The sequence below is a fragment of the Pipistrellus kuhlii genome, unplaced genomic scaffold, assembly GCF_014108245.1.
Source record: "Pipistrellus kuhlii isolate mPipKuh1 unplaced genomic scaffold, mPipKuh1.p scaffold_m20_p_9, whole genome shotgun sequence".
NCBI lineage: Eukaryota > Metazoa > Chordata > Mammalia > Chiroptera > Vespertilionidae > Pipistrellus > Pipistrellus kuhlii.
This window is the reverse complement of record NW_023425595.1, coordinates 29,185,275-29,205,656: the sequence shown is the minus strand read 5'-3', so window position 1 is coordinate 29,205,656 and position 20,382 is coordinate 29,185,275. Positions and strand designations below refer to the sequence as shown.

Here is a 20,382-nt window from a genome sequence, read left to right as displayed (position 1 = left end):
CTCAGGGCCTTAAAATACCAATTAAATCAACATCCTGCTTATACCCCCAACCTCAGTTCCCACATATCAGAAGCAAATACTTTCAACTATTTTGACTGTTGGTGGGAAAGCAGGTGGGTATAGCCACTGTGGAAAACAGTATGGTGGTTCCTAAAAAAAAAAAAAAGAACGTGGTTTATGACCCAGCGATTCCACTTCTGGGTATATAGCCTAGCCAAAGAAACCTCCATCTATTTTTTAAATGCTTTATTTTATTTTTAGTGTTAGGTTTCTATTGAAATGTATTATAGAAGATGAAGATTTAGCTCACAAGTTCACTACACATACTTCCCTCCCCCATCTTCTCAAAAGTTATGTCATAAATTTGTGGAGATGATTCATGTCTATGTCATTATTGCATAAACTTCCTCTATAGCCGAACCATGTAGTGGGCTGTGATTGCACTGTCCCTTTTCTCCCAGGAGCTGGTGTTTGTATCTCTAGCCTGGCTCTTTCCACTGATCTTTGTGCTCCTATCTACTTGGCTACCTGACTTCCCCATTTGGATCTCACATTTAATGGACCCAAAACTGAGTTCCGTGATCTCTCCCATGGCCCTTTCCATTTAGAAGTGAAGGTTAATGGCAATTCTACCTTTCCATTAACTCAGGCCAAAAATACTGGAATCTTTCTTGACTCCTCTCTGTCATTTAATCTATTAGAAAATCCTATTTTATCTTCAAAATTGGATGACTTCTCACTCTATCATATCTCCTGCTTTCTCTGGACCAAGTCACCTCACCTCTCACCAGGTTCATTGCACTAGTCTCCTAACTGATGGCTCTGCTTCTGCCCTGTCCCCTCAGATTGTTCTCAACAGAACAGCCCGAGTGATCCTATTAAATTAAAGTCACACTGTGCTACTTTTCTACTTCAGTCCTTTTAATGGCTCCCATTCCTGCTCAGAGCATAAGCCAAAATCCTTTCGATAACCTACATAATCTGGTCTCTCGCCTCATTATTTTTACCCTCTCTCCGTTCCACTCTCTCCTTTCCCTTCCTCAGACATAGCAGCTCCCTCCCAACTCAGGCCTCTGCACTTGTTCCTTGCTCTGTGTGGAGTCTTCCCCAGGAGCTGCGTGACTAGTTTCTTCACTTCTTTTCCCCATGTCCTCATTCAACAGGCACTCTCTTTCGAAGCCTTCGCTTTAACATTTTACTTAACCCCTCAACCCTGCTTAACCCCTTTCTCTACTTTCCCCCCTCTCCATTTCATTATACATGTGTGTTATATGTGTATGTATGTATAATTCATGTTATGAATTATCTTGGTCTTATTTGCTATGTGTGGATGTGTGTGTTCATGCAGCTATGACTAATTCATCCCAAACTCTGTCAGGTGGTAGTCTCTCATAAGTACATCACGTTTTCTTTCTTTCTGTGGAGGACAGCCTTGCAGAGCATAGAGCAGGGAGTGGTGTGGAGAAGTAAATGAAGAAAACCAGTTCATCAGACAAATGTTCATACGCACATGAGTCCATTCCTGATATCTGTATGCAACTCCATTGGTTTATTTGACCTGCACAAATGCTGCACAAGTCCAGTCCATTCTGGACACCAGTCCACAGCATTCTAATAAGTCTTCTTGGCACTTTGGATGTCCAAATAAAATTTAGGATCCATTTGTCAAGTTGGAATTTAACTTTTATATCTGTTTGGAAGATATCTTTATAACATTGAGTCTTCCATTCTATGAACATGGTATATCTTTCCATTTATATAGAACTTCCTTAACTTTACTCAATAATCCTTTATTATTTTCAGTAAAGGGATTTTGGCTATTTGGGGGTAAATTTATTCCAAGATACTTGATGTTTTTTATGCTATTTTAAGTGAGTTTTTTGTTCTATTTTTATTTTTTATCTTTATTTCCTAGTGTTGAAAAGTGAAATTTATTTTTGTTCACTAAACCCATATTCATCAATCCATAAATCATCAATAACCATGCTTATTAATTTCAATGATTTGTAGAGGTTTTATTTTTTATTATTTCTTTACACATGTCATCTAACAATGACAGAATGAATTTTTTACTCAACACTTTATACCTTTTATTTCTTTTTATGCCTTATTTCACTATCTAGGGCTTCACATACAATGTAGAAGTCGTAATATAATATGTCTTAATTTTAACATTAATTGAGAAGCTTTCCACATTTCACCATTAAGTACACCATCACTTTAGCCTTCTTTTTAGATGCCCTCCATCAGATAAGTAACACCCCTTCTATGTCTGGTGTTTTGAAAGCTTTTAACGTAAATAAATGCTTGATTTTAATCATAATTTTCTATATTCATTTTGATTAGTCTTTTTAATTTATTACCTTGGACAATTATGCTGTTAAATTCTCATATGGTAATTCAACCTTATAAACTTGAGATAAAGTACATCTGTTAGTAATATATTATTATGTTGGGGGCTGCAGGATACTCAGATGCCCCAAGCCTGATGCTGATGCTGCCAGAATCATGGGAAAAGAGAGACTTCAATGTCCTCTTATTTATCTACTTAGTTTATTTTGTCTTTGTCTTAATTTTTTAATAAAATTGTTAGCTGACTAAAAATATATATATTATTATTTTCATGTTTTTCTGCATCTAGTTTTCTAACATTTTGCTTTATTTTTTAATCTCAGTTCAAATATAATTGGTCTATAATTTTGCCTTTCTTTTAATGTCCATCTCAGATTTTAGTACTCAAAATAAGATTGGGATGGCTTTAAAAAAATGAATTGGGGGATATTCTCTATTTTTTTTCTTTCCTGAAAGTGTTTGTTTTATGTTAAGTATTTATTTCTCCTCTAAATATTTAATAAAATTCACCAGTGAACCCAACTGGGCCTGAAATTTTCTTTATGGTGAGGTATATAATTACAGATTCAGTTTTTTAATGAGCCATAGAAATTCAGCCTTTAATTCCTCCCATATTGATTTTCTAAGTGTTGTGTTATGAAAAATTTGTTCATTTTGTCTTATTTTTAAAATATGTGGGTATAAAGTTGTTTATAAAATCCTTTCTTTATAATCTTAATGCCCTTTTTAATAAAGATCTGTAGAGTGTTGCATTTCAATCATGACATAGTTATTTGTGCCTTTTTCCCTGCTGCCTCTTTTTTTTTAATCTGTCTTAAAAGAAGATTAGCAATTTTATTAGCTTTTCAAAATATAACTTTTGACTTTGTTAATTCTCTCTAAATATGTTTTTTCCTATTTCATTAATTTCTGTTCTTACATTCATTATTTTCTTCCTTCTACTTTGGATTTAGTTTGCTCTTTTCCCAAGCTCTTAAGATAGACGCATGCTTTGATCACTGATAATTAGATGTTGGAGGGGAACCCTCTTAATGTTACATCATCAATAAAGGGCCTCAGAAAATTCTTTTTCTCAAGACACCTCAAGAATGCCACTTCTACCGACAACACCGTCAGTTAAAATATAGACAATTAGGGATGTCCTAATAGGAAAACCAACATCATGCAAGAGAAAGTCCAAAATAAAGAGATGGCTGGAGAAAAGGAGATTAAAGCAAGAGAAAGAATTCTACCTAACATTGGTCACTGAGAATCAAGCGACATCAGTGAGAACAAGATATCTAAATACCTTTTAGGGAAATTACAGAAAGTACAACTACAAAGTAAAAGAACAAAGAAACAATCCTAAAACCTCCCTGACTGAAAAAAAAAAAATCTACAAAAGAATGGCATTAAACACCCCAGCTGGAAGTACTAGGCCACATGTGACAATATAAAATGATTCTTAGATAAAATTATTTGAGCCTAAATTCCATGCCAACTTTCTTTTAAGTATTGGAGTGCAATGAAGACTGCTTTAGCTCCCTGTGAACCCTGAGAAAACGGTACTCAAGGACATACTCAAGCAAAATGAAGATTGTATCTAAAAAGCAGGGACGGTGTGGGTTTTAAGACACTGCAGTGAGCCAAGAAATGAGAATATTTTAACCATAGTTTACATGTTTGTTAATAATTTGGCAGGGAAACATAACGGAATAGTGAGAAACCACATTTGAAAAGACAAAAGCATGATAAGTAATAAATTAAATTATAGGAAGAAAAAGATTTGGATACAAAATTATCAAGCCTGGTTTAATAGACATATAAAAATGTACCCCTGCCCAGCCAGTGTTGCTCAGTGGTTAAGCATGACCCATGAACCAAGAGGTCATAGTTTGATTCCTGGTCAGGGCACATCTTGGGTAACAGTCTTTCATGTTAACTATTCCAGTGGGTGTATAGTAGTTTCTCTATGAGGTTTAGTGTAATTTGCATGAAGTGTCTGTTCCAATCTTTTGCCCATATTTGTGCTCAACCCCAAGTATGGGGCATGCAGGAGGCAGCTGATCAGTGATTCTCTCTCATCATTGATGTTTCTATCTCTCCCTCTCCCCACCAATAAAAAAATACATTTAACAATAATTTGTTCCTTACAAATAGAGAATACCCATTATTTTTAGATACATTGGTAAAGGCTAGGATAGAATAGAATAGGATAATTCTGAACTCAATAAAACTAAAAAACAAAAATATAGTCCTCTGCAAAATCTGTCTTCTCAGAATTTATAAATCCCTATTATTAATTTACATAAAAGGAAATTAATCAAATTTATGTGTATAAGTTTTGTCACATGTGTAGTCATGTAATCAGAACTATAACCATGACATAGAATGTATCTATCACCGCCAAAGGTTTCCTAATGCTCTGTAACAGTCAATCTCCTCTGCCCAGTCACTGATCACTTTCTGGCACTGAAATTTTGCTTTTCCTAGAATTTCGTACAATACGTTGTCTTTTGTGTGTGACTTCTTCCACTGAGCACAATTCTTTTGAGATTTTTCATGTTTCTTATATTGGTAGTTTGTTTCATTTGGTTGCTGAGTAGTATTCTATTGTAGGGACATGCCACATTTTGTTCATCCATTCACCATTTAATGCTATATTTGGGTTTCTTTTTACTTTGGGCTCAGGAAAAAAATGCATACCGGTATTTGTATGGATGTGTGATTTTATTTCACTTGGGTGAATAACTTGGTATAGGATTTCTGGGTCATTTGGCAAGAATATGTGTGACTTTAAGGAAAATTGCCAAATTATTTTTCCAAATAGTTGACATGTTGCCTTTCCAGCAGCAGCAGCATATCAGAGGATCAGTCGCTTGGCATCTTATTATTATTTTTTTTTAAATAAATTTTTATTGTTCATATTATTACAAATGTTCCTTTCCCCCCTTCTCACCCCACCCTCTGTCTTCTGGCTCTTTATGTTCCAAATCTTTGACTTGATTCTTGCGATCTTCCATTCTGTTTTTAGGACTCCATAAAATATTTTTATTTCAGACAATGTATTCTTTATTTCTTGTTGATCTCTTATTATTTCTAGTTGATCCCTTTTCATATCCTCATAGGTCTTGTTTATTTTATCGGCCTTTTCTAGGAGATTCTTGAACAACCTTATAAGTGTGGTTTTGAACTCTATATCCAGTCGCTTTTTGTCCTCCATTTCTTTCATTTGTGATCTATTTGGTTTAGGCATTTTTGCAGGCAGCTTTCCTGATGGGGCGGGGTTTCAGGGTGGAGCCTACAGCCTTGGCTTCCGTCAGCCCCGCCCTATGCGACTCCTGAGACTCAGGGTCCTTCGGTACTTGTTGCAAGCGCCTCTGAGAGAAAGGTGCCCTCGATTTTCGCCTGCTGCCAAACTGTCTATGCTCTCCCCCAATGAGTCCGGTATTGGGGTTTAGTTCAGTAGGTAGTGGGATTGGAGGTGGCGTTCAGAGCAGTCTGGAACCCCTGTCTCCTTCCCATCAGGGCAATCCCGCGGCACAGCTGGCCCGGCCCTTCTCTGTGCGCAGTGGGCCCTCCTTTCGCTGCTTCCCCGGAGTCCCGCCTTACAGCCCGGCTCCCTATGGATGAGCCTGGGTCCCCGGGATCTGGCCTAGAATTGGGGTTCAGAGCAGTTGGAGCTGGGCCCAGCACAGTCGGAGCTTTTCTCTCCTTCCCGCTTGGGACCGCCAGCCAGGCACTCGGCCTCCCTCCTCTCCGGCTCTGTCCTCTTCGCGCGCACCGCGTGTCTCCGTACCTTGGGCTTTTACAGCTCCTCCGTGCTTCCTGCTGGTTTTCTCCTTGCTTCTTGTTGTAGAATTTCCAGTCAGTCAACTTTCCTGTAGTTCTGGGTAATGTCCATTTTATATTTTAGTTGTATTTTGTTGAAATTGTTGTGTGCGGCTGCAGCTAGTTGCCTACCCGAGCAGCCATCTTGGATTCTCCTCAGTCGCTTGGCATCTTATTGTAGATAACAAGTTTTTCATGTTAACTATTCTAGTGGGTGTGTAGTAGTTTCTCGCTGAGGTTTAGTGTAATTTGCATGAAGTGTCTGTTCCAATCTTTTGCCCATATTTTTGTCAGGTTGTGTCTCTGAGTTGTGGGCGTTCTTTATATAGTCCGGATGGAAGTCCTTTATTAGCTATGTGGTTTGCAAGTATGATCCTTCAACCTAACTTAAAGTTATATTCTGTATGCTACTTGTACTATATACATAGTACAAGAACCTTACAATAGTTCTAGTTTCCTATCTTCCCAGGGAATAGCCCCAATAGAATGAGAATTTCTCATACGACTTTCCAGTATCAGAGAGGACTCTAAGTGGCCTTGCTTGGGTTACATAACTCATACCTGAACAGACAACAGTGGACAGTGACATGAACATTTTGCTACCCTTGAATTCCTGCAATAGCCCTCCTACAACTTCACCGAATTGAGAAGGAGCTCACCAGAAGAATCCGGCAAGAGGAATGCAAGAGTATCCTAGTTAGACAAACACTAGAGCAGTCACAGGCCATCACAGGCAAACATATCACAGAAAGAGTTTGCAGATTGGCAGGTAGAGAATTCACGCACACGTGAATTCCCAGTATATCTTGCCAACAACATTGACCTTGGTCACACAAAGCAAGAGCATAAGAAGCATTTCTCTGTCTGACATTCTCCTTCCCCTTGTACTTCCCAGGGCACTCAGCTACCAGCGACACTTCTGCTATTTGGTTCCTGTCAAGCTAAAAAGAAGCCAAAAATCCCACCACCCTTTCATGTATGACTTTTATCAGAATTCTGAAATTTTTTTTACTAACAATATAAGCACTTCCGCAGAATGTAGGTTCTCAGCCTTGGGACCGGAGCGTTCCCTATAGCAAAGGGTTGCCCTGTACAGTATAGAATGTTTAGCAGCATCCCTGAACTCTACCCTCTAGGTGTCAGTAAGACACCCACCTCCCCAGTTTCGGCAATTAAAATTTTCTCCGGGTAGTAGAAAATGTGTCCTGGCTGAGAAGCACTAGTTTAAGAGGATGTTTACAAATATCAGGATCTATAGGTTCTTTTTTTTTTCTTTTTCTTTTTATTGAATGTATTGGGGTGATACTAGTTAACAAAATTACAAAGGTTTCTGGTGCACAATTCTACAACTCATAAAGAAAAAACTATAGATCCTGAGCTCAAATTAGCATTAGCTGATGAGGAGAAAGCAGAGTTAGCATTGGGTTCCATCAGCTCCTGCTCCATATCCCAGCAAACTCCTCTCTCATTAAGGGACCATGTCTGTTTTCAATGCTGCAAATTCAATCGCAGCACCTGGCAAAAAAAGCAGTGCTGGACAGCCACAATTGCAGCAAATGTTCAAAGAATAAGTGAGCAGCCCTGGCTGGTTAGAGCAGTGGTCAGCAAACCGCGGCTCAGGAGCCATGTGTGGCTCGGGAGCCCCGGTTTGCCACTCTGTTGTTGACTAATGAGTTTGCCAACCACTGGACTAGACTAAATGTTACCGTGTAGTTAGAAGCTGTGAGGATTAGGGAATTGTAACATACTGTGTGCGAAGAGGTAAAAGGTAGTGTATGACAGTGGTCGGCAAACTCATTAGTCAACAGAGCAGCGAGCCGCAGTTTGCTGACCAGTGGGTTAGACTAGGGGTGTCGAACTCAATCAGAGAAGGGGCCAAAATCTAAAATCCAGCCTAAATTGCGGGCCGAATGGTTTACTGAACAGTCATAAACTGTCATTGTGATGGAAACGCAGCGGAGTGCAGTGATGACAGCGCGGTGGGGGCCACATTTCAAGGCCTGGCGGGACGGATTTGGCCCGCGGGCCTTGTGTTTGACACATGTGGGTTAGAGTGTCAGCCCACAGACCAAAGGATGAAGGGTTTGATTCCCAGCCAATGGCACGAACCTCGATTGCAGCTTTGATCCCCAGCCTCAGTTAGCGTTTATGCAGGAGGTAGCCAATGTGTGTCTCTCTCTCCCCTTCTCTTCCTGCCTTCTACTCCCTCTTGAGAAAGAAGGAAAGAAAGAAAAATATGGATGATTATTCACAGTGTTACTCTGGGGAAAGGAGTGACATAGGTCATATATACATTAAAAAAAATGGGATGTTTTACTATTTTACTTTAAAACTTCTATATTTGAACTTTATCGTTTTTACTCTCACAACATAGAAATTTTAAATGATTTATTTTAAAGCGTTTGGAAATCAAAGCAAGCATTGCCTCTTTGATAATGATTTCTTTCATTTGCAGAGTTGTTTTGTTTGTTTGCTTGTTAAGTACATACGTGGGCACTAGCCCTTGTTCACATTCTGAACTAACATCAAGTCTGAAGCTATATTTTTTTTTTTCCTTTTAACTCATAAGCAGACAAGTCATGTAATATAAATATTTATGAATGGGTTTTATGTTGGGGGGAAAATGTACTTGGCGCAAAAGTAGCCTGACACGTTACATTCAATTTTGTGCACTGGCCTGGAGAGTGTCATGTCTCGAACCCTACAGAGCGGGTATGTGTGGGTGGGCCCTTGGGAATTGTATGCTGAAAAGATACAGTTTCATTGGGGTGATTTTGGTCACTCCTGTTTTGCTCTGTCCAACCAAGATATTCTGGGCAGATGAGAGGAGAGAAGGGGTGAGCTGGGTGCCGAGAAGCCCTTTGAGGGAGATCAGGTGACTGGGTCTTTCTACTTGAGGCAGACAGAGGGCAAAGGAGTAGGCCAGGGAGCGAGGAAGGAGAAAGATCATTTGTGGAGACAGCTGTTGCTTCTCTTTCTCCTGTGCCGCAGTGGGACGCTGGGTCAGATCCTCCATCTGCGCTCAGATGCTCCTCCTGCAGATTATACACACCTGCCCCTTGACCCCCATCCTGTGTAATCCTCATCTCTCCCCCTCACCTCCAGGCCAGAGGGCAAGGCCCAACCAACTGGTTCTCTTGAGGTCAGGGTTCCAGGAACCAGGAGCTCCAGGCCTGCAAGGTGAGGTCATTTATTTACTGGAGGCAGGCGCTGCAGGGAGATGCAAAGCAATCCATCTGCCTGAGCCACCAAACTGATCCCTTCCACCTCTTCCTCCAGCAGAAGCGGCCAGGCAGGGAGGCTGGGCGGGCCACAGTGACCTTTCAGAGCTGAATCTATGCTTCTAAAAATAGCAGCATCCTTGGAGAATGGAGAGGGGGAGGGAGGGGAGGCTGTGAGCGTTGAGCAAGAGCTGGACTCCCCAGTGCACTGTCAGAATGAGACTGTATTAATCAGACACACGCACCCAGCTCAGTAACCTCAGGTATCACAAATTGAAACTAAATGAACTGGCTTCGTTATTTTCCTTGCTGGTTACACTCTCCCTGGGCTCAGACGGGGAAAGAGAAGCATGTCTTCTGACTTATCTGAATGGCTGTGTACTGCCAAGGAGATGTCTTCTTCAACGGAGGGGAAAGGGGGCTCCTGAGAGACATACCAGGAGAGGGGCCAGCACCGCTGTGCAGTGGGAGACCCCGGGCGGCGGTAGGGCCTCTGTGGCCTGGGGCCCAGCCGTCTCTCCCTGCACGGAGACCACTTGGGGCCCTGTCCGAAGCTGGGTGTGTCCAGGGCTGTGATGTGTGTGGTTGCTGGGTGCTCCTCGGGCTTTTTCGGGGTCCTTGTCCAGAGCCATGTGGGGACTAGATGTTTCCAAGGTCCAGGGGAGCCGTGTGCTGCTCTGCACAGGTTGTGTGAGACCAGGTTGTATGCAGTGCTCCGGTGGGTGGAGGTGCATGTATGTGTGTGCGTTTGTTTCTGGGCATGGGGTGTTTGCAGGAGATTATGGGGGCATTGTGGCAAACTGTTTGGGGCGGGGGCTGTGAAGGGGCGTGCGTGCGGCAAGGGTGCATACACACGGTGGGCCTATGTGGGGCCCATGGGAAGAACTTGGGGGAGGAAACGAGGTAGGAGAGCCTCTGAGGGGCCTGTGAGGCTGCGTGGGGCCGCGTGAGGCTGGGTTTGAGGACTGTGATGGTGGCTGCGCAGTAAGGCAGCCCCTCTTTGTGTAGCGTCGCTTGTGGCTCTGCATGGATTGTGATGGGGATGCGATGGACCCACACAGGGGGCTCCGTGGGGTACAGTGCAGGCTCTGGGGGCTTCTTCTCTGGGAGCTACTTTCAGGGTCACCAGCATGAGACCATGTAGGGCTGCAAGAGGGTGAGAGAGGCCCTGGGTGGCCTCCCCGCTTTGCCATCTAAAGGGGGGGCCGAGCCGAAACCGGTTTGGCTGAGTGGATAGAGCGTCGGTCTGTAAACTGAAGGATCCCAGGTTCGATTCCAGTCAAGGGTATGTACCTTGGTTGCGGGCACATCCCCGGTGGGGGGTGTGCAGGAGGCAGCTGATAGGTGTTTCTCTCTCATCGATGTTTCTAGCTCTCTATCCATCTCCCTTCCTCTGTGTAAAAAATCAATAAAATATAATTTAAAAAAAGAAAAGAAAATTTTTTAAAACAAACAAACAAACAAATAAATAAATAAATAATAAAGGCGGGCTAGGCTTCCTCAGGGCAAGGGGCTCCGGAGCGCAGGCTTCTCCATGTGGCTGGGGTGGCGCTGGAGAGGCACCAGGGATCCCGAGATGAGTGGGGGGAGCGGGGCTGACCCTCCGGGTGCCACCTTGCAGCTGACCCTCTGCACACCGGCCTGGAGGCACTTCCTAACACGTCCACGTGCGCTTTCTCCACAGGACAACGTGGATCTTGGCGAGCTGATGTTCTCCCTCTGCTACCTTCCCACCGCTGGCAGGCTGACCATCACTGTAATAAAAGCCAGGAATTTAAAGGCCATGGACATAACTGGAGCATCAGGTGGGACATTGTCTGACGGGAGCTTTCTCGTGCGGTTCTTGTGTAGGACCTTATGAAGATTCTGGTTCAGTGATAAACACATGGACTCTGGGACCAAACTGCCTAGGTTTCAGAAGAAAGATGGGGCCCCTCCTGGCTCTCACAGTCCCTCCTGGGCAGCGTATGGGAGTCAGGGCAGCACACTATTATGCAGGAGGGCCGAGAGGTGGAACCAGGCAAGTTTCCTCTGCAGCAGAGACCAGCCTTGTCACCTGTCACCCCCTCCCAGCGTGCACCCCAAGCCAGCCTGTGTCCTTCCTCCCTGCCGTGTTGAACTGCTTTGCCCTTTGCAACCCGACTGCAGGCAGCTCTGGGGGCTCAGGGCCCCTGCACTTAGGAAATCAAACCCCAAAACGCCTCTTGTCCTCTAGGAATTCAGCCCCTCCCTTTCCCGAAGACCTGATGTTTATTTAATAGGAAAACGTTGTCTGGAGTGGCTGAGTCCCGCCCTCAGTCCTTTGGCCACGCCCTGAAGGTGCCTTTGCGTTTCTCTTCCCTGTAACAGCCAGGCAGGTCTGAATTCTTCCTGGAATGGTTTCTCATTCAGTTACAAGTTTTTTCACACTATTTTTAAATTCTATGCATTTTGAGGAGACCGTGTCCTGTGTGTGTGGTTTTTTTGTTTTGTTTTGGTTTTTGTTTTTTTGTGTGAATGGGTGACTTAATTATGCTCACTCTAGTCACTGCCTAGGCAATGGTATTAATGAAACTCCTCAAGCTCCAGTCCACAAGCAGGCAAAGCACACACAGTCCGTGAAACTCCACAGCGCAGAGGCCGCTGGCCTACATCTGCATCTGTCCTCACAGACCCCTGCTTCTCATGGCCTCCACAGATCCCTACGTGAAAGTCTCCATGATGTGTGACGGCAGGCGGCTGAAGAAGAGGAAAACGTCCACCAAGAGGAACACCCTGAATCCTGTTTACAACGAAGCCATAGTCTTTGACGTCCCTCCTGAGAGCATTGACCAAATCCACCTGTCCATAGCGGTCATGGACTACGACCGGTGAGATGCCTGGGACCCTCTCAGGGCGAGTCCGCTGTGTCCAGGGCAGAGGGGCAGGGGACGGGGACGAGCCAAGCTTCTTAGCTGGTCCCTGGGCAGCAGGAGATAATGCAAGTGAGCAGCACGTGGAAAGGTGATTGACAAAGAGTCCAAACCATGCTGTCGAGTCAGGTTATGAAAGTGCCTCTTAGCAACCCCATTCTTCCCTTCCCCTTTTAAAAAAACCTTTCTCCTTCTCCATCCTTCTCTACCCCCACCTCTTCCCCACGGCATCCCCGAGAACCTCAGCTTGGAGAACTGTGGCCGCAGAGGTCCAATCATCTGTAGAGGTCCTGCCTGGCCCTCCGGGAAAGCAGCAGAGTGATTACTTTACCGAACATTTCCAAATACTTAACTTTGTTATTTTTTTCCCTTCTCTCAACGTGTTCAATAAAGATCATTTCCATCCACTTAAGTCTGAAAGCAAACACAGAAACGTTCTCTTGAAAATGCTAGAATCAGTATGGATGACAGGGCACATTAAAATGTATAAGAGGCTCGACTTCCTAATTAATACAGCACAGAAAAGATATTTATAGCCTACATGTAGCCAATTGTGTATTTAAAGGACGGATTTGAAAAAAACAGTCACTTTAATATGCAAAGAAAGTACCAATGGGGAATTATATATGTTAAACCAGTCATTAGACTGAAATGAAAAGTCTCCTTTTAATTGGAAACATCCCACGTGGTCCGGGTACAATTTATGAAAAAAGTCATTCTGACTTCTAATACAATGTTCCAAATACTATTTGTAGCTGAAATTTTCCCCACATGCCCCTGAAATGTCAGCAAAGCAGCCCCAGTGCCCCAAACGCTCTTTCCATGCCAGTGGGGGGAGGGGAGGGGAGAGCATAACCTCTTCCAGCCCAGGGCACATGGGTGGCTGAGCAGCCATGGTGCGCCAGCCCATGTTGGCCAGGAGACCCCCTCCTGTCTCCTCTGGATGGCACACCGCACCAGCAGTGTCAGGCCCAGGAGGGGACATGGCCCACGAGCCATGGAAAGCTAGGCCAGCATGTTTCGAGCTGTTGCCAAGTTTCCTGCATCGACAAATCTGATTATGTGAGCTCTGCTTCAGTTTAATTCTCAGTAAACTCATGAATCTGGCCTGGAAAAATCCATGGCACAATTCACGGAGCCTCTGCATGCAACTGATTTTAATGAGCATAAACTCAACTACCCTTTCCCACCTCGTCTCCCCCTTATGCCCTGCACAAATAGAGAGAATGGTCATCTTTGCAGAAAGAAAAAAAAGGAGAGAAAATATGATGTGTTTGAATACCGAAGAGTTAAAGGATAGGCTGTATCGTTCTAGTTGTGCAAAGGATTTCTCACCAAAATCTGCAAAGGAAAAAAAAAAGGGCCGGGGGAGGGGGGGAGGGGGGCGGGGGGAAGAAGGCAGGGACTTATGCAGGGAATGTTTCAGAAATATTAGCCCTTAAAGTTAAAAGAGCTAAGGATCTTTTTACAGTAGGGAAATCAAATCGGGTCAAAGAAGCAATGCTGAGTTCAGAAGGAAGGAAGAAAGAGCATGCGAAAATGTGTTCTCTAAAGAGAAGGAAGCAGAGAGACCCAGGAGCCTCCTCAACTCTGCCCTCTCTGTGAGCTCAAGACCATGGCTGCCACACACATAGCTGCCCTCTTATCGCCACTTGGCTGCCTCTTTCAGGAATCTGAGCAGCTGTTATTGCAAGAAACTCCATTCAAGTGGCCTGTTTATGACATGGATTTGGAGGCCTGGAGTTCAACCTTAAAACCAGACAGGGGTGGCATCCTTAGCATGCCTCAGGGAACTCCTCAAACACAGGGTTCTTGGGAACAGACTAAGCCATGCCACGTAACACGTTCATGCTACAAAAGCCTGGGTGTGGGAGGGCCAGACTCTGCTCTTCCTCTCTGTGTCACTGAGTATGATGACGGATCCCAATCCCTATTCTCTGTTAAACTTGGCATTGAATTTTAAATTGGGCAATGAAAGAACCACTCCTCCCTGATTCCCTTATTGGTTTAATTGAGTAGCTATTATTCTTCCATACCAAATTTTTAAGGAAAATCTATTGTGGGCTGTTTTCACAGTATAGGTCACAATGAGATCATCGGCGTGTGTCAAGTAGGCAACACAGCTGAGAGGCTGGGCAGAGACCACTGGAGTGAAATGCTGTCATACCCTCGGAAGCCCATTGCACACTGGCATTCCCTGGTGGAGGTAAGACCCGATGCTCCACTTTATGGAAGAATAAACGCTTGATTGTTGAAATGAAGGAGCCACCGAAAATGTGAGTGTACATTTCCTGGGCTGTTAGGAATTGCATTCCGTCTGAGGTTGAGTCTGTGATTCTACCAGCCTGGGGTTTTGAGCAAAGGTCAGGAATCATCCCTCACTTTGATTGTTGTTTTTTGTTGTTGTGTGTTTTTTTAAAGGTCAAGATTCTCTGAATCTGTGTTATGGCTTTGGGTTGACATTTGAAGGACATCTGCAAGATCTGGGTGAGGGTGGCGTTTTTAGGCCATCCTATAGTGACTTAGGCCTGGTGTCAGAAAGAACTTGAGATGGGGAGAGAGGAGGCCTGGGTACTGGGACTGACTCTAGCATGAACTTGTGATTCTGGATCAGTTGCTCAGTATTAGATTTAACTACATATGATAAAAAAAAATAATAATAATAAAAACAAACCACAAAACAGCAAGTGAAAGGAACATAAGTAAGGTCCAGAGGTAGGCAGTCTGGGTTGTTATAGGGGTTCTGAGACCCATTAGATTTCTATCTTTCTACCTCACTGACATAGAGAGGCTTTTTTTTTTTTTTTTTTTTTTTTTTTTTTTTTTTTAAGGTCACCTCAATGCACAATATGATTGCTAAGCTCTAATCATCACATATCTTATAGAACATAGAAAGATCACCAAAAGCATGCACATTCCTTTTCCAAGGTTTTTCCTTGATATGTCATGCAACACTGGTACGTACAATTAACTTAGTTATAGAACTTAGTCATGGACATATGTGGGAAATGTATTCTTTTTTGTTGGGTGGAAATGTGCCCAACTGAAAGCAAGGGTTTTGTGTGCAAGAAAAAGAGGCCAGTGGGTACCTAGAAGCAATGGGCCACCATTCTGCCTCTCATACCCTCATTTATTTTCTCACTCCCCCATCATTTCCTTCTCATTTATTCTCCCATTCATCTCTCATTGACTCACTCTCTTATTTATTTACTAACCCGTTCTCTCAGAAATAAATTGTATTCACTATTCTCAACATTTCTGAGAGTCGAGTGCCATATGAGGTAGGGGTAATAGATGTGAATAAGAAACTATCCATTCCTCCCCTTGAAGAGCTTACATACCTTAAGAGACAGAATATGATGTGTACACACGTCACTAAAGGGGCATTCGCTATCATTGGCATCCACATCCAGTGACACCAACCATGGAGCAGGAAAGTGTTTGTCCAGCTTAGATGTGATTGTCCAGGAAGCATTTCTTCCTCCTGCTCCTGGTAAGTAAAGAGAACTGAGTCCTTTGGAACGGAGACACCAGGGGGCCTGGGTTTGGGGCAGAGAACTTCTCTCTGACTCTCCCAGCGCAGACAGTTCTGCCCCCTGCAGAGCCATCCAGGGAGGCCTCGCTCGCTGTGGGCTCTGCTGTTGTTGACAGCCAGGTTGGCCTGGTTGAAGTAAACCTGCAGAGGCAGAGCAGCCTCCACCTGGCCTGGGGACAAAGGGACTGTCTCCCTTTGTTGGACATGGTGCCGGAGAGAGAAGAGCAGGACAGGATTTGTGAATTGATTCTAAGCTTCAGGAGGAGCCTTGGGCCCCCAATTTGCAGGTCCCTGAGGACCTCTGTCCCTGGGCCATCAAAATTAAATTCCTGGGCTTGAAATTAATCCCTAAGGGAGTCAAATTTAGGCCCCGTGAAGCTGGAGAAGTAGCTGGAGGGCGGTGCTGACCATCCTGCACCTCACTGCTGTAGTTCTTGGTGCAAGTCTCAGAGGCTTCGTCTGGGGGCTCATTAAATTGCCCGCGCCTGGCGCTAGTGGTGGCCGTTAGAGCAGCCACAATAGACGTTTACACCCTTGTAAGTCACTGCTGACTTCAGTGCTTATTTGTAACCTGGTGTGTCAAAGAGTGTCAGAGCTCTATGCTTCTCAAGACACAGGACTTGGGAAAGGATAAGGATGAGGGGTGTGGTGTGGGGGCGAGACATGAGCCCTGATCCAGTGTACAAGCCAGGGACTTTGCTAGGAAATAATCCTGAATGGCACATGCAGACAGCGGACCTCGGAGGCTTCCTACTCGGCCAAGGAAGAGATGCTGCATGACTCTGGCCACCTGGGGGAACGCTCCCCAAACCCTCAGTGCCTGGCTTTGTGCAGATCTGTGTTTGCTGGTTATGTAAGTGAGAAATAAATGTCTTGGGGTTAAACCACTGAATCTTGGAAATTGATGGTTCCAGCAGCTAGAATAACTTCAGCTAATACAATGGCCGTTCTCAACTGTTGCAGTTAAGAACTTAAGACGTGAAACGCCTGGGCCCCTCCAATGAAGGGCAGGCCCAGGGAGGCTGGCCCTGCCCTGTGGCTTCCTGTCTCTTTGAAGTTCATGCCCAGAACTCCAGATCCATCTTCAGAGGGGAGGCAGTACTTTTCCCTTTATAAATAAAATAGCAGAATTGGGGCACTGGTACCAGAGGAGATGAAGAGCGGTACATTGGGGAGGTCACTGCCCGTTGCTAACAGCCGTGAGGATGGAGGAGGACACGGGCAGGCAGTGGGAAGCCCTCACTTTGGAGTTGGATGGATCTAGATTCAAGTCTGTGGGCTGCCACTCTCAAGTTGTTTTTCTCTTTCTGAGTTCCCTCATCTGTAAAGTGGCCGTCACAGTGCCTGTCTCATAAGGTTGTGGTGAGGATTAAAGCACCTAATATGTGTGAAGCGCCACGGCTGGCACATAATACATGCTCAGTAAAGTCCTCAGATATCATTGTGTCCCACACTCCGAGTGACTGCCCTGTGTGTGTTTGTGTGTGTGTGTGTGTGTGTGTGTGTGGCGAGCCGGCACAGCCCTGGCATACTCAGCCCCATGTTGGGAGCCTTACGTGCTCGGCTAGGTTCGGTGACCCTGAGAGGGGCGGTGAAGGATTGAGAAAAGACAGATCAGAGAAGAAAGTTGAGTCTGGGTGGAACGCTGTCCTCTCTGATGAAGAGCTAGCGACAGCGCCCCGGACTACAAGCCATGTCTTTATTTTAGAGCCAGATGCCACGAGGCAGAGTAAGGGCGTGGTCAAGATGTTGTACATTTCAATCCCACTCAATTGCATGCACCTGCACTCTATCAAGCCCACATCACTCAGACACGAGGGGCCATGTGTTCGGACCATATGTTCAAGCTCACAGCTCTAGCTGTTGGCTATAATTGTGCTGGGTGGGCTCTGCCCGCCAAGCTGGGACTTGGACGTGGCCATGGGAGGACTGCGCCCTCTCATTATCTATCCATACACTGTAGCCGCTCTCCACACTGTGTCCTCATGTGACTGTCACACGAAGACATGTCACCCCTAATGTGTGTCATGGAGGACCACAGGAAGGTTGGGCAACTCCGTCCCCTGCACCCCGTGAGGCATCACCTCAGATTGGGGGAAGGTGTCATTTGCAACATTGCTGGGCATAGACACGTGTATAAGTTCTTCTCCTTTCTTCCTTGGCCTTCAAGAAAAGTTGCTATTACACCCTCTTCCTTTAAATGTCTGCTTTAAAACAAAAACAGTAGTGAAGTCCCAGTTCTCATACACATACATCAGTGTGTGTGCATGTGTGTGTGTGTGTGTAAGCATGTGTGTTTGACAGAGAGAAAGGGGAAAGAGAATATGGGGTAGTTGGAATTTGGTGTGAAGGGAGGCTGGCCTGGCAGAAGCTCTTCACTGCTGGGAGCCAAGGGACCAGGTTAGGACTGAACCCCGAGCCTGCAGAGACCTGGCAGCGGCTCGGGGCTGCATCCAGCATGCCTGACCTTACCAGGACAGGTGGCAGATGGAGTCTTCAAAGCCAGTGAGTTCAGAAATCCGTTTCTCTCCCAGGGATCCTGGACAGCTTCACCGCACACTCAAAGGTCAGCCAGCCCCGCTCCCTTTGTGCCCAGATGTCAGAGGCCTGGGAAGCGGTATGGCTCCCCCAGTCAGGCTGCTGGCACCTGGGGACAGGAGTGTCCCCTCCGTGGGGCTTCGGGAGATGACAGAACTCTCGAGGCTCCCACCTCAGAACCCCCTCTGCCATGTACCCAAGATGCCTCCTGGCCACATCCCAGCACCCGGCCTACCTCCTGGATGTGGAGCTGACCTTGCTCACGATCCCTGGAGAGAATCAGAGAAATGGTTTCAGGTTTTCATCGCTTCCATGTGTGGTGCTGTGTGCACCTTCTCCATTAACAAGACACAAACCTGGTTTGATGGGAAGATATCGTTTGGTTAAATCAAATTTTGCTTTTCTACGAGAGAGAGAGAGAGAGACAGAGGCTCTGACTGGAATTCACAGTGAAGAGCAGCAGCGTTGTCCTGACCGGCAGAGGTGCGAGATTCTAAACCAAAGCTGCACTGGGGCTGCCCAGATGTGGAGAAGTCCCTCTCTCCACGCCCTGCTTTTCTGTGTGTTCCCCTTAGGTGTTGAAAGGAGACCTTAGAATTTGGATGTGCCTCTTTTTGGACAAGGGCTGGTTCTGGCTTCTTGGGGGACTAGCTGATCATTGACTTTAGGCTATTTGCCTTTGATATGCTGGATAATATGGCATCGATTAATTGCATGAAACAACATGATTTACAGGGAGTGAAAATACTGTTCCTATTACATAGATATTGAATTAGATGGCCCTTCTTAGGCTCCATGCTTGAGTTACCTTTTCTCCACTTAGGAAGGAGGACGTGCGAGGAGGTCATTTGCTCCCTTGGTTCCATGTGAGCCATCTGATGATCCTGGCTTGGCATTTTGATTGCAGTTGAGAAATGTCCAGGACAGTAACCGAGTCACCTTGTAAATCATGAAGATTTCTCTTGAGCTTAAGTGGATGCCCAGGTTCTAAAGCACTTCAGCATCTTCCTTCATTAGAGATAGAGAAACGGAAACACCACAGAGACCCCTGTGGCGAGTGGCAGACCGTTGTACCTTGAATGAAAAATGATCAGGAGGTGACAAGGATATTAGTCCACAAGTTGGCATTTCTCACCAGGGAAACATTTTAGCAGCAGTTTACACAAAATAATGATTCACTCCACCTACATGTGAAGACAAAAAAAAGAGAAAAATAATGGGAAAGTATTGTTGGACAAAATAAAGGACTTATAATTGATATTCTCCCCCCCCCCCCCCCCCCCCCCCCCCACACACACACATCAAAAAATAAACTATTTTTGTGGATGGGATTTTGCATGGCAGTCTCCATAAATACCTGCAGGGCCACTAAAGCAAAACTGATTGCAGAGAACATAAAACGTGCTACATGTTTGGGAATCTGAAAAGCATTAACAACCCCATTAGAATCTGTGCCAGTTAATTTAAGTGGCCAGAATGCAGTTTGGAGAAGTAGGTTTCCAGCTGGTGGAAGGAATGGTCAGCAAACAAAGCCAAGAGCATTCAGATATCTCAAGTAAGTCTTCTTTCTTGTATTGAATGATCTGCACAAAAGAAGATGCTAAACATTTTCTCCTCTTCAGCTGGAATACAAAACCAGCAACTCTTCCTGAGGCCTGTGGAGATAGTAATCACACACAACATGCGAGTGAACATATAAAAGAGAATGTGTTGGAAAATAACATCACTGCCCACACAGAAAGACAACTGCATGTGGACTCTCCTCCCCTCCACAGATGACCTTGCCCAGCAGTCACCGCGCTGGACAGTTCCTGTGACACCCCTGAACAGGAATTAAGTAAGCAAGTGGCTAACCATGGGCCGGAGCCTTCAGCAATCTCTGTCTCCAGAACCAGCATTCTGAAGTGGCCACTGTATAAGGGGCCGGTGGGCCAATGCATCCCCCTAAAATAAGTGAACGAGGCTGGTTTATGTAAGCAGTATGAGGTGGGATTTCTCTTGTTTGAAACAGAAAATACCTTCTCTGGGACATAGA

The 20,382-nt window shown here is 45.0% G+C and overlaps 1 protein-coding gene across 1 annotated transcript in view; it reads left to right on the top strand.

Moving 5' to 3' along the window:
• The window catches only part of SYT9 (synaptotagmin 9), a 151,310-nt gene that overhangs the window by 102,769 nt on the left and 28,159 nt on the right, over positions 1-20,382 (top strand). The window contains exons 4-6 of the mRNA XM_036427650.2: positions 11,068-11,188; positions 12,061-12,232; positions 14,351-14,480. Of these exons, the coding sequence (XP_036283543.1) occupies positions 11,068-11,188; positions 12,061-12,232; positions 14,351-14,480 (423 nt within the window). The remainder of the gene's footprint in view (positions 1-11,067; positions 11,189-12,060; positions 12,233-14,350; positions 14,481-20,382) is intronic.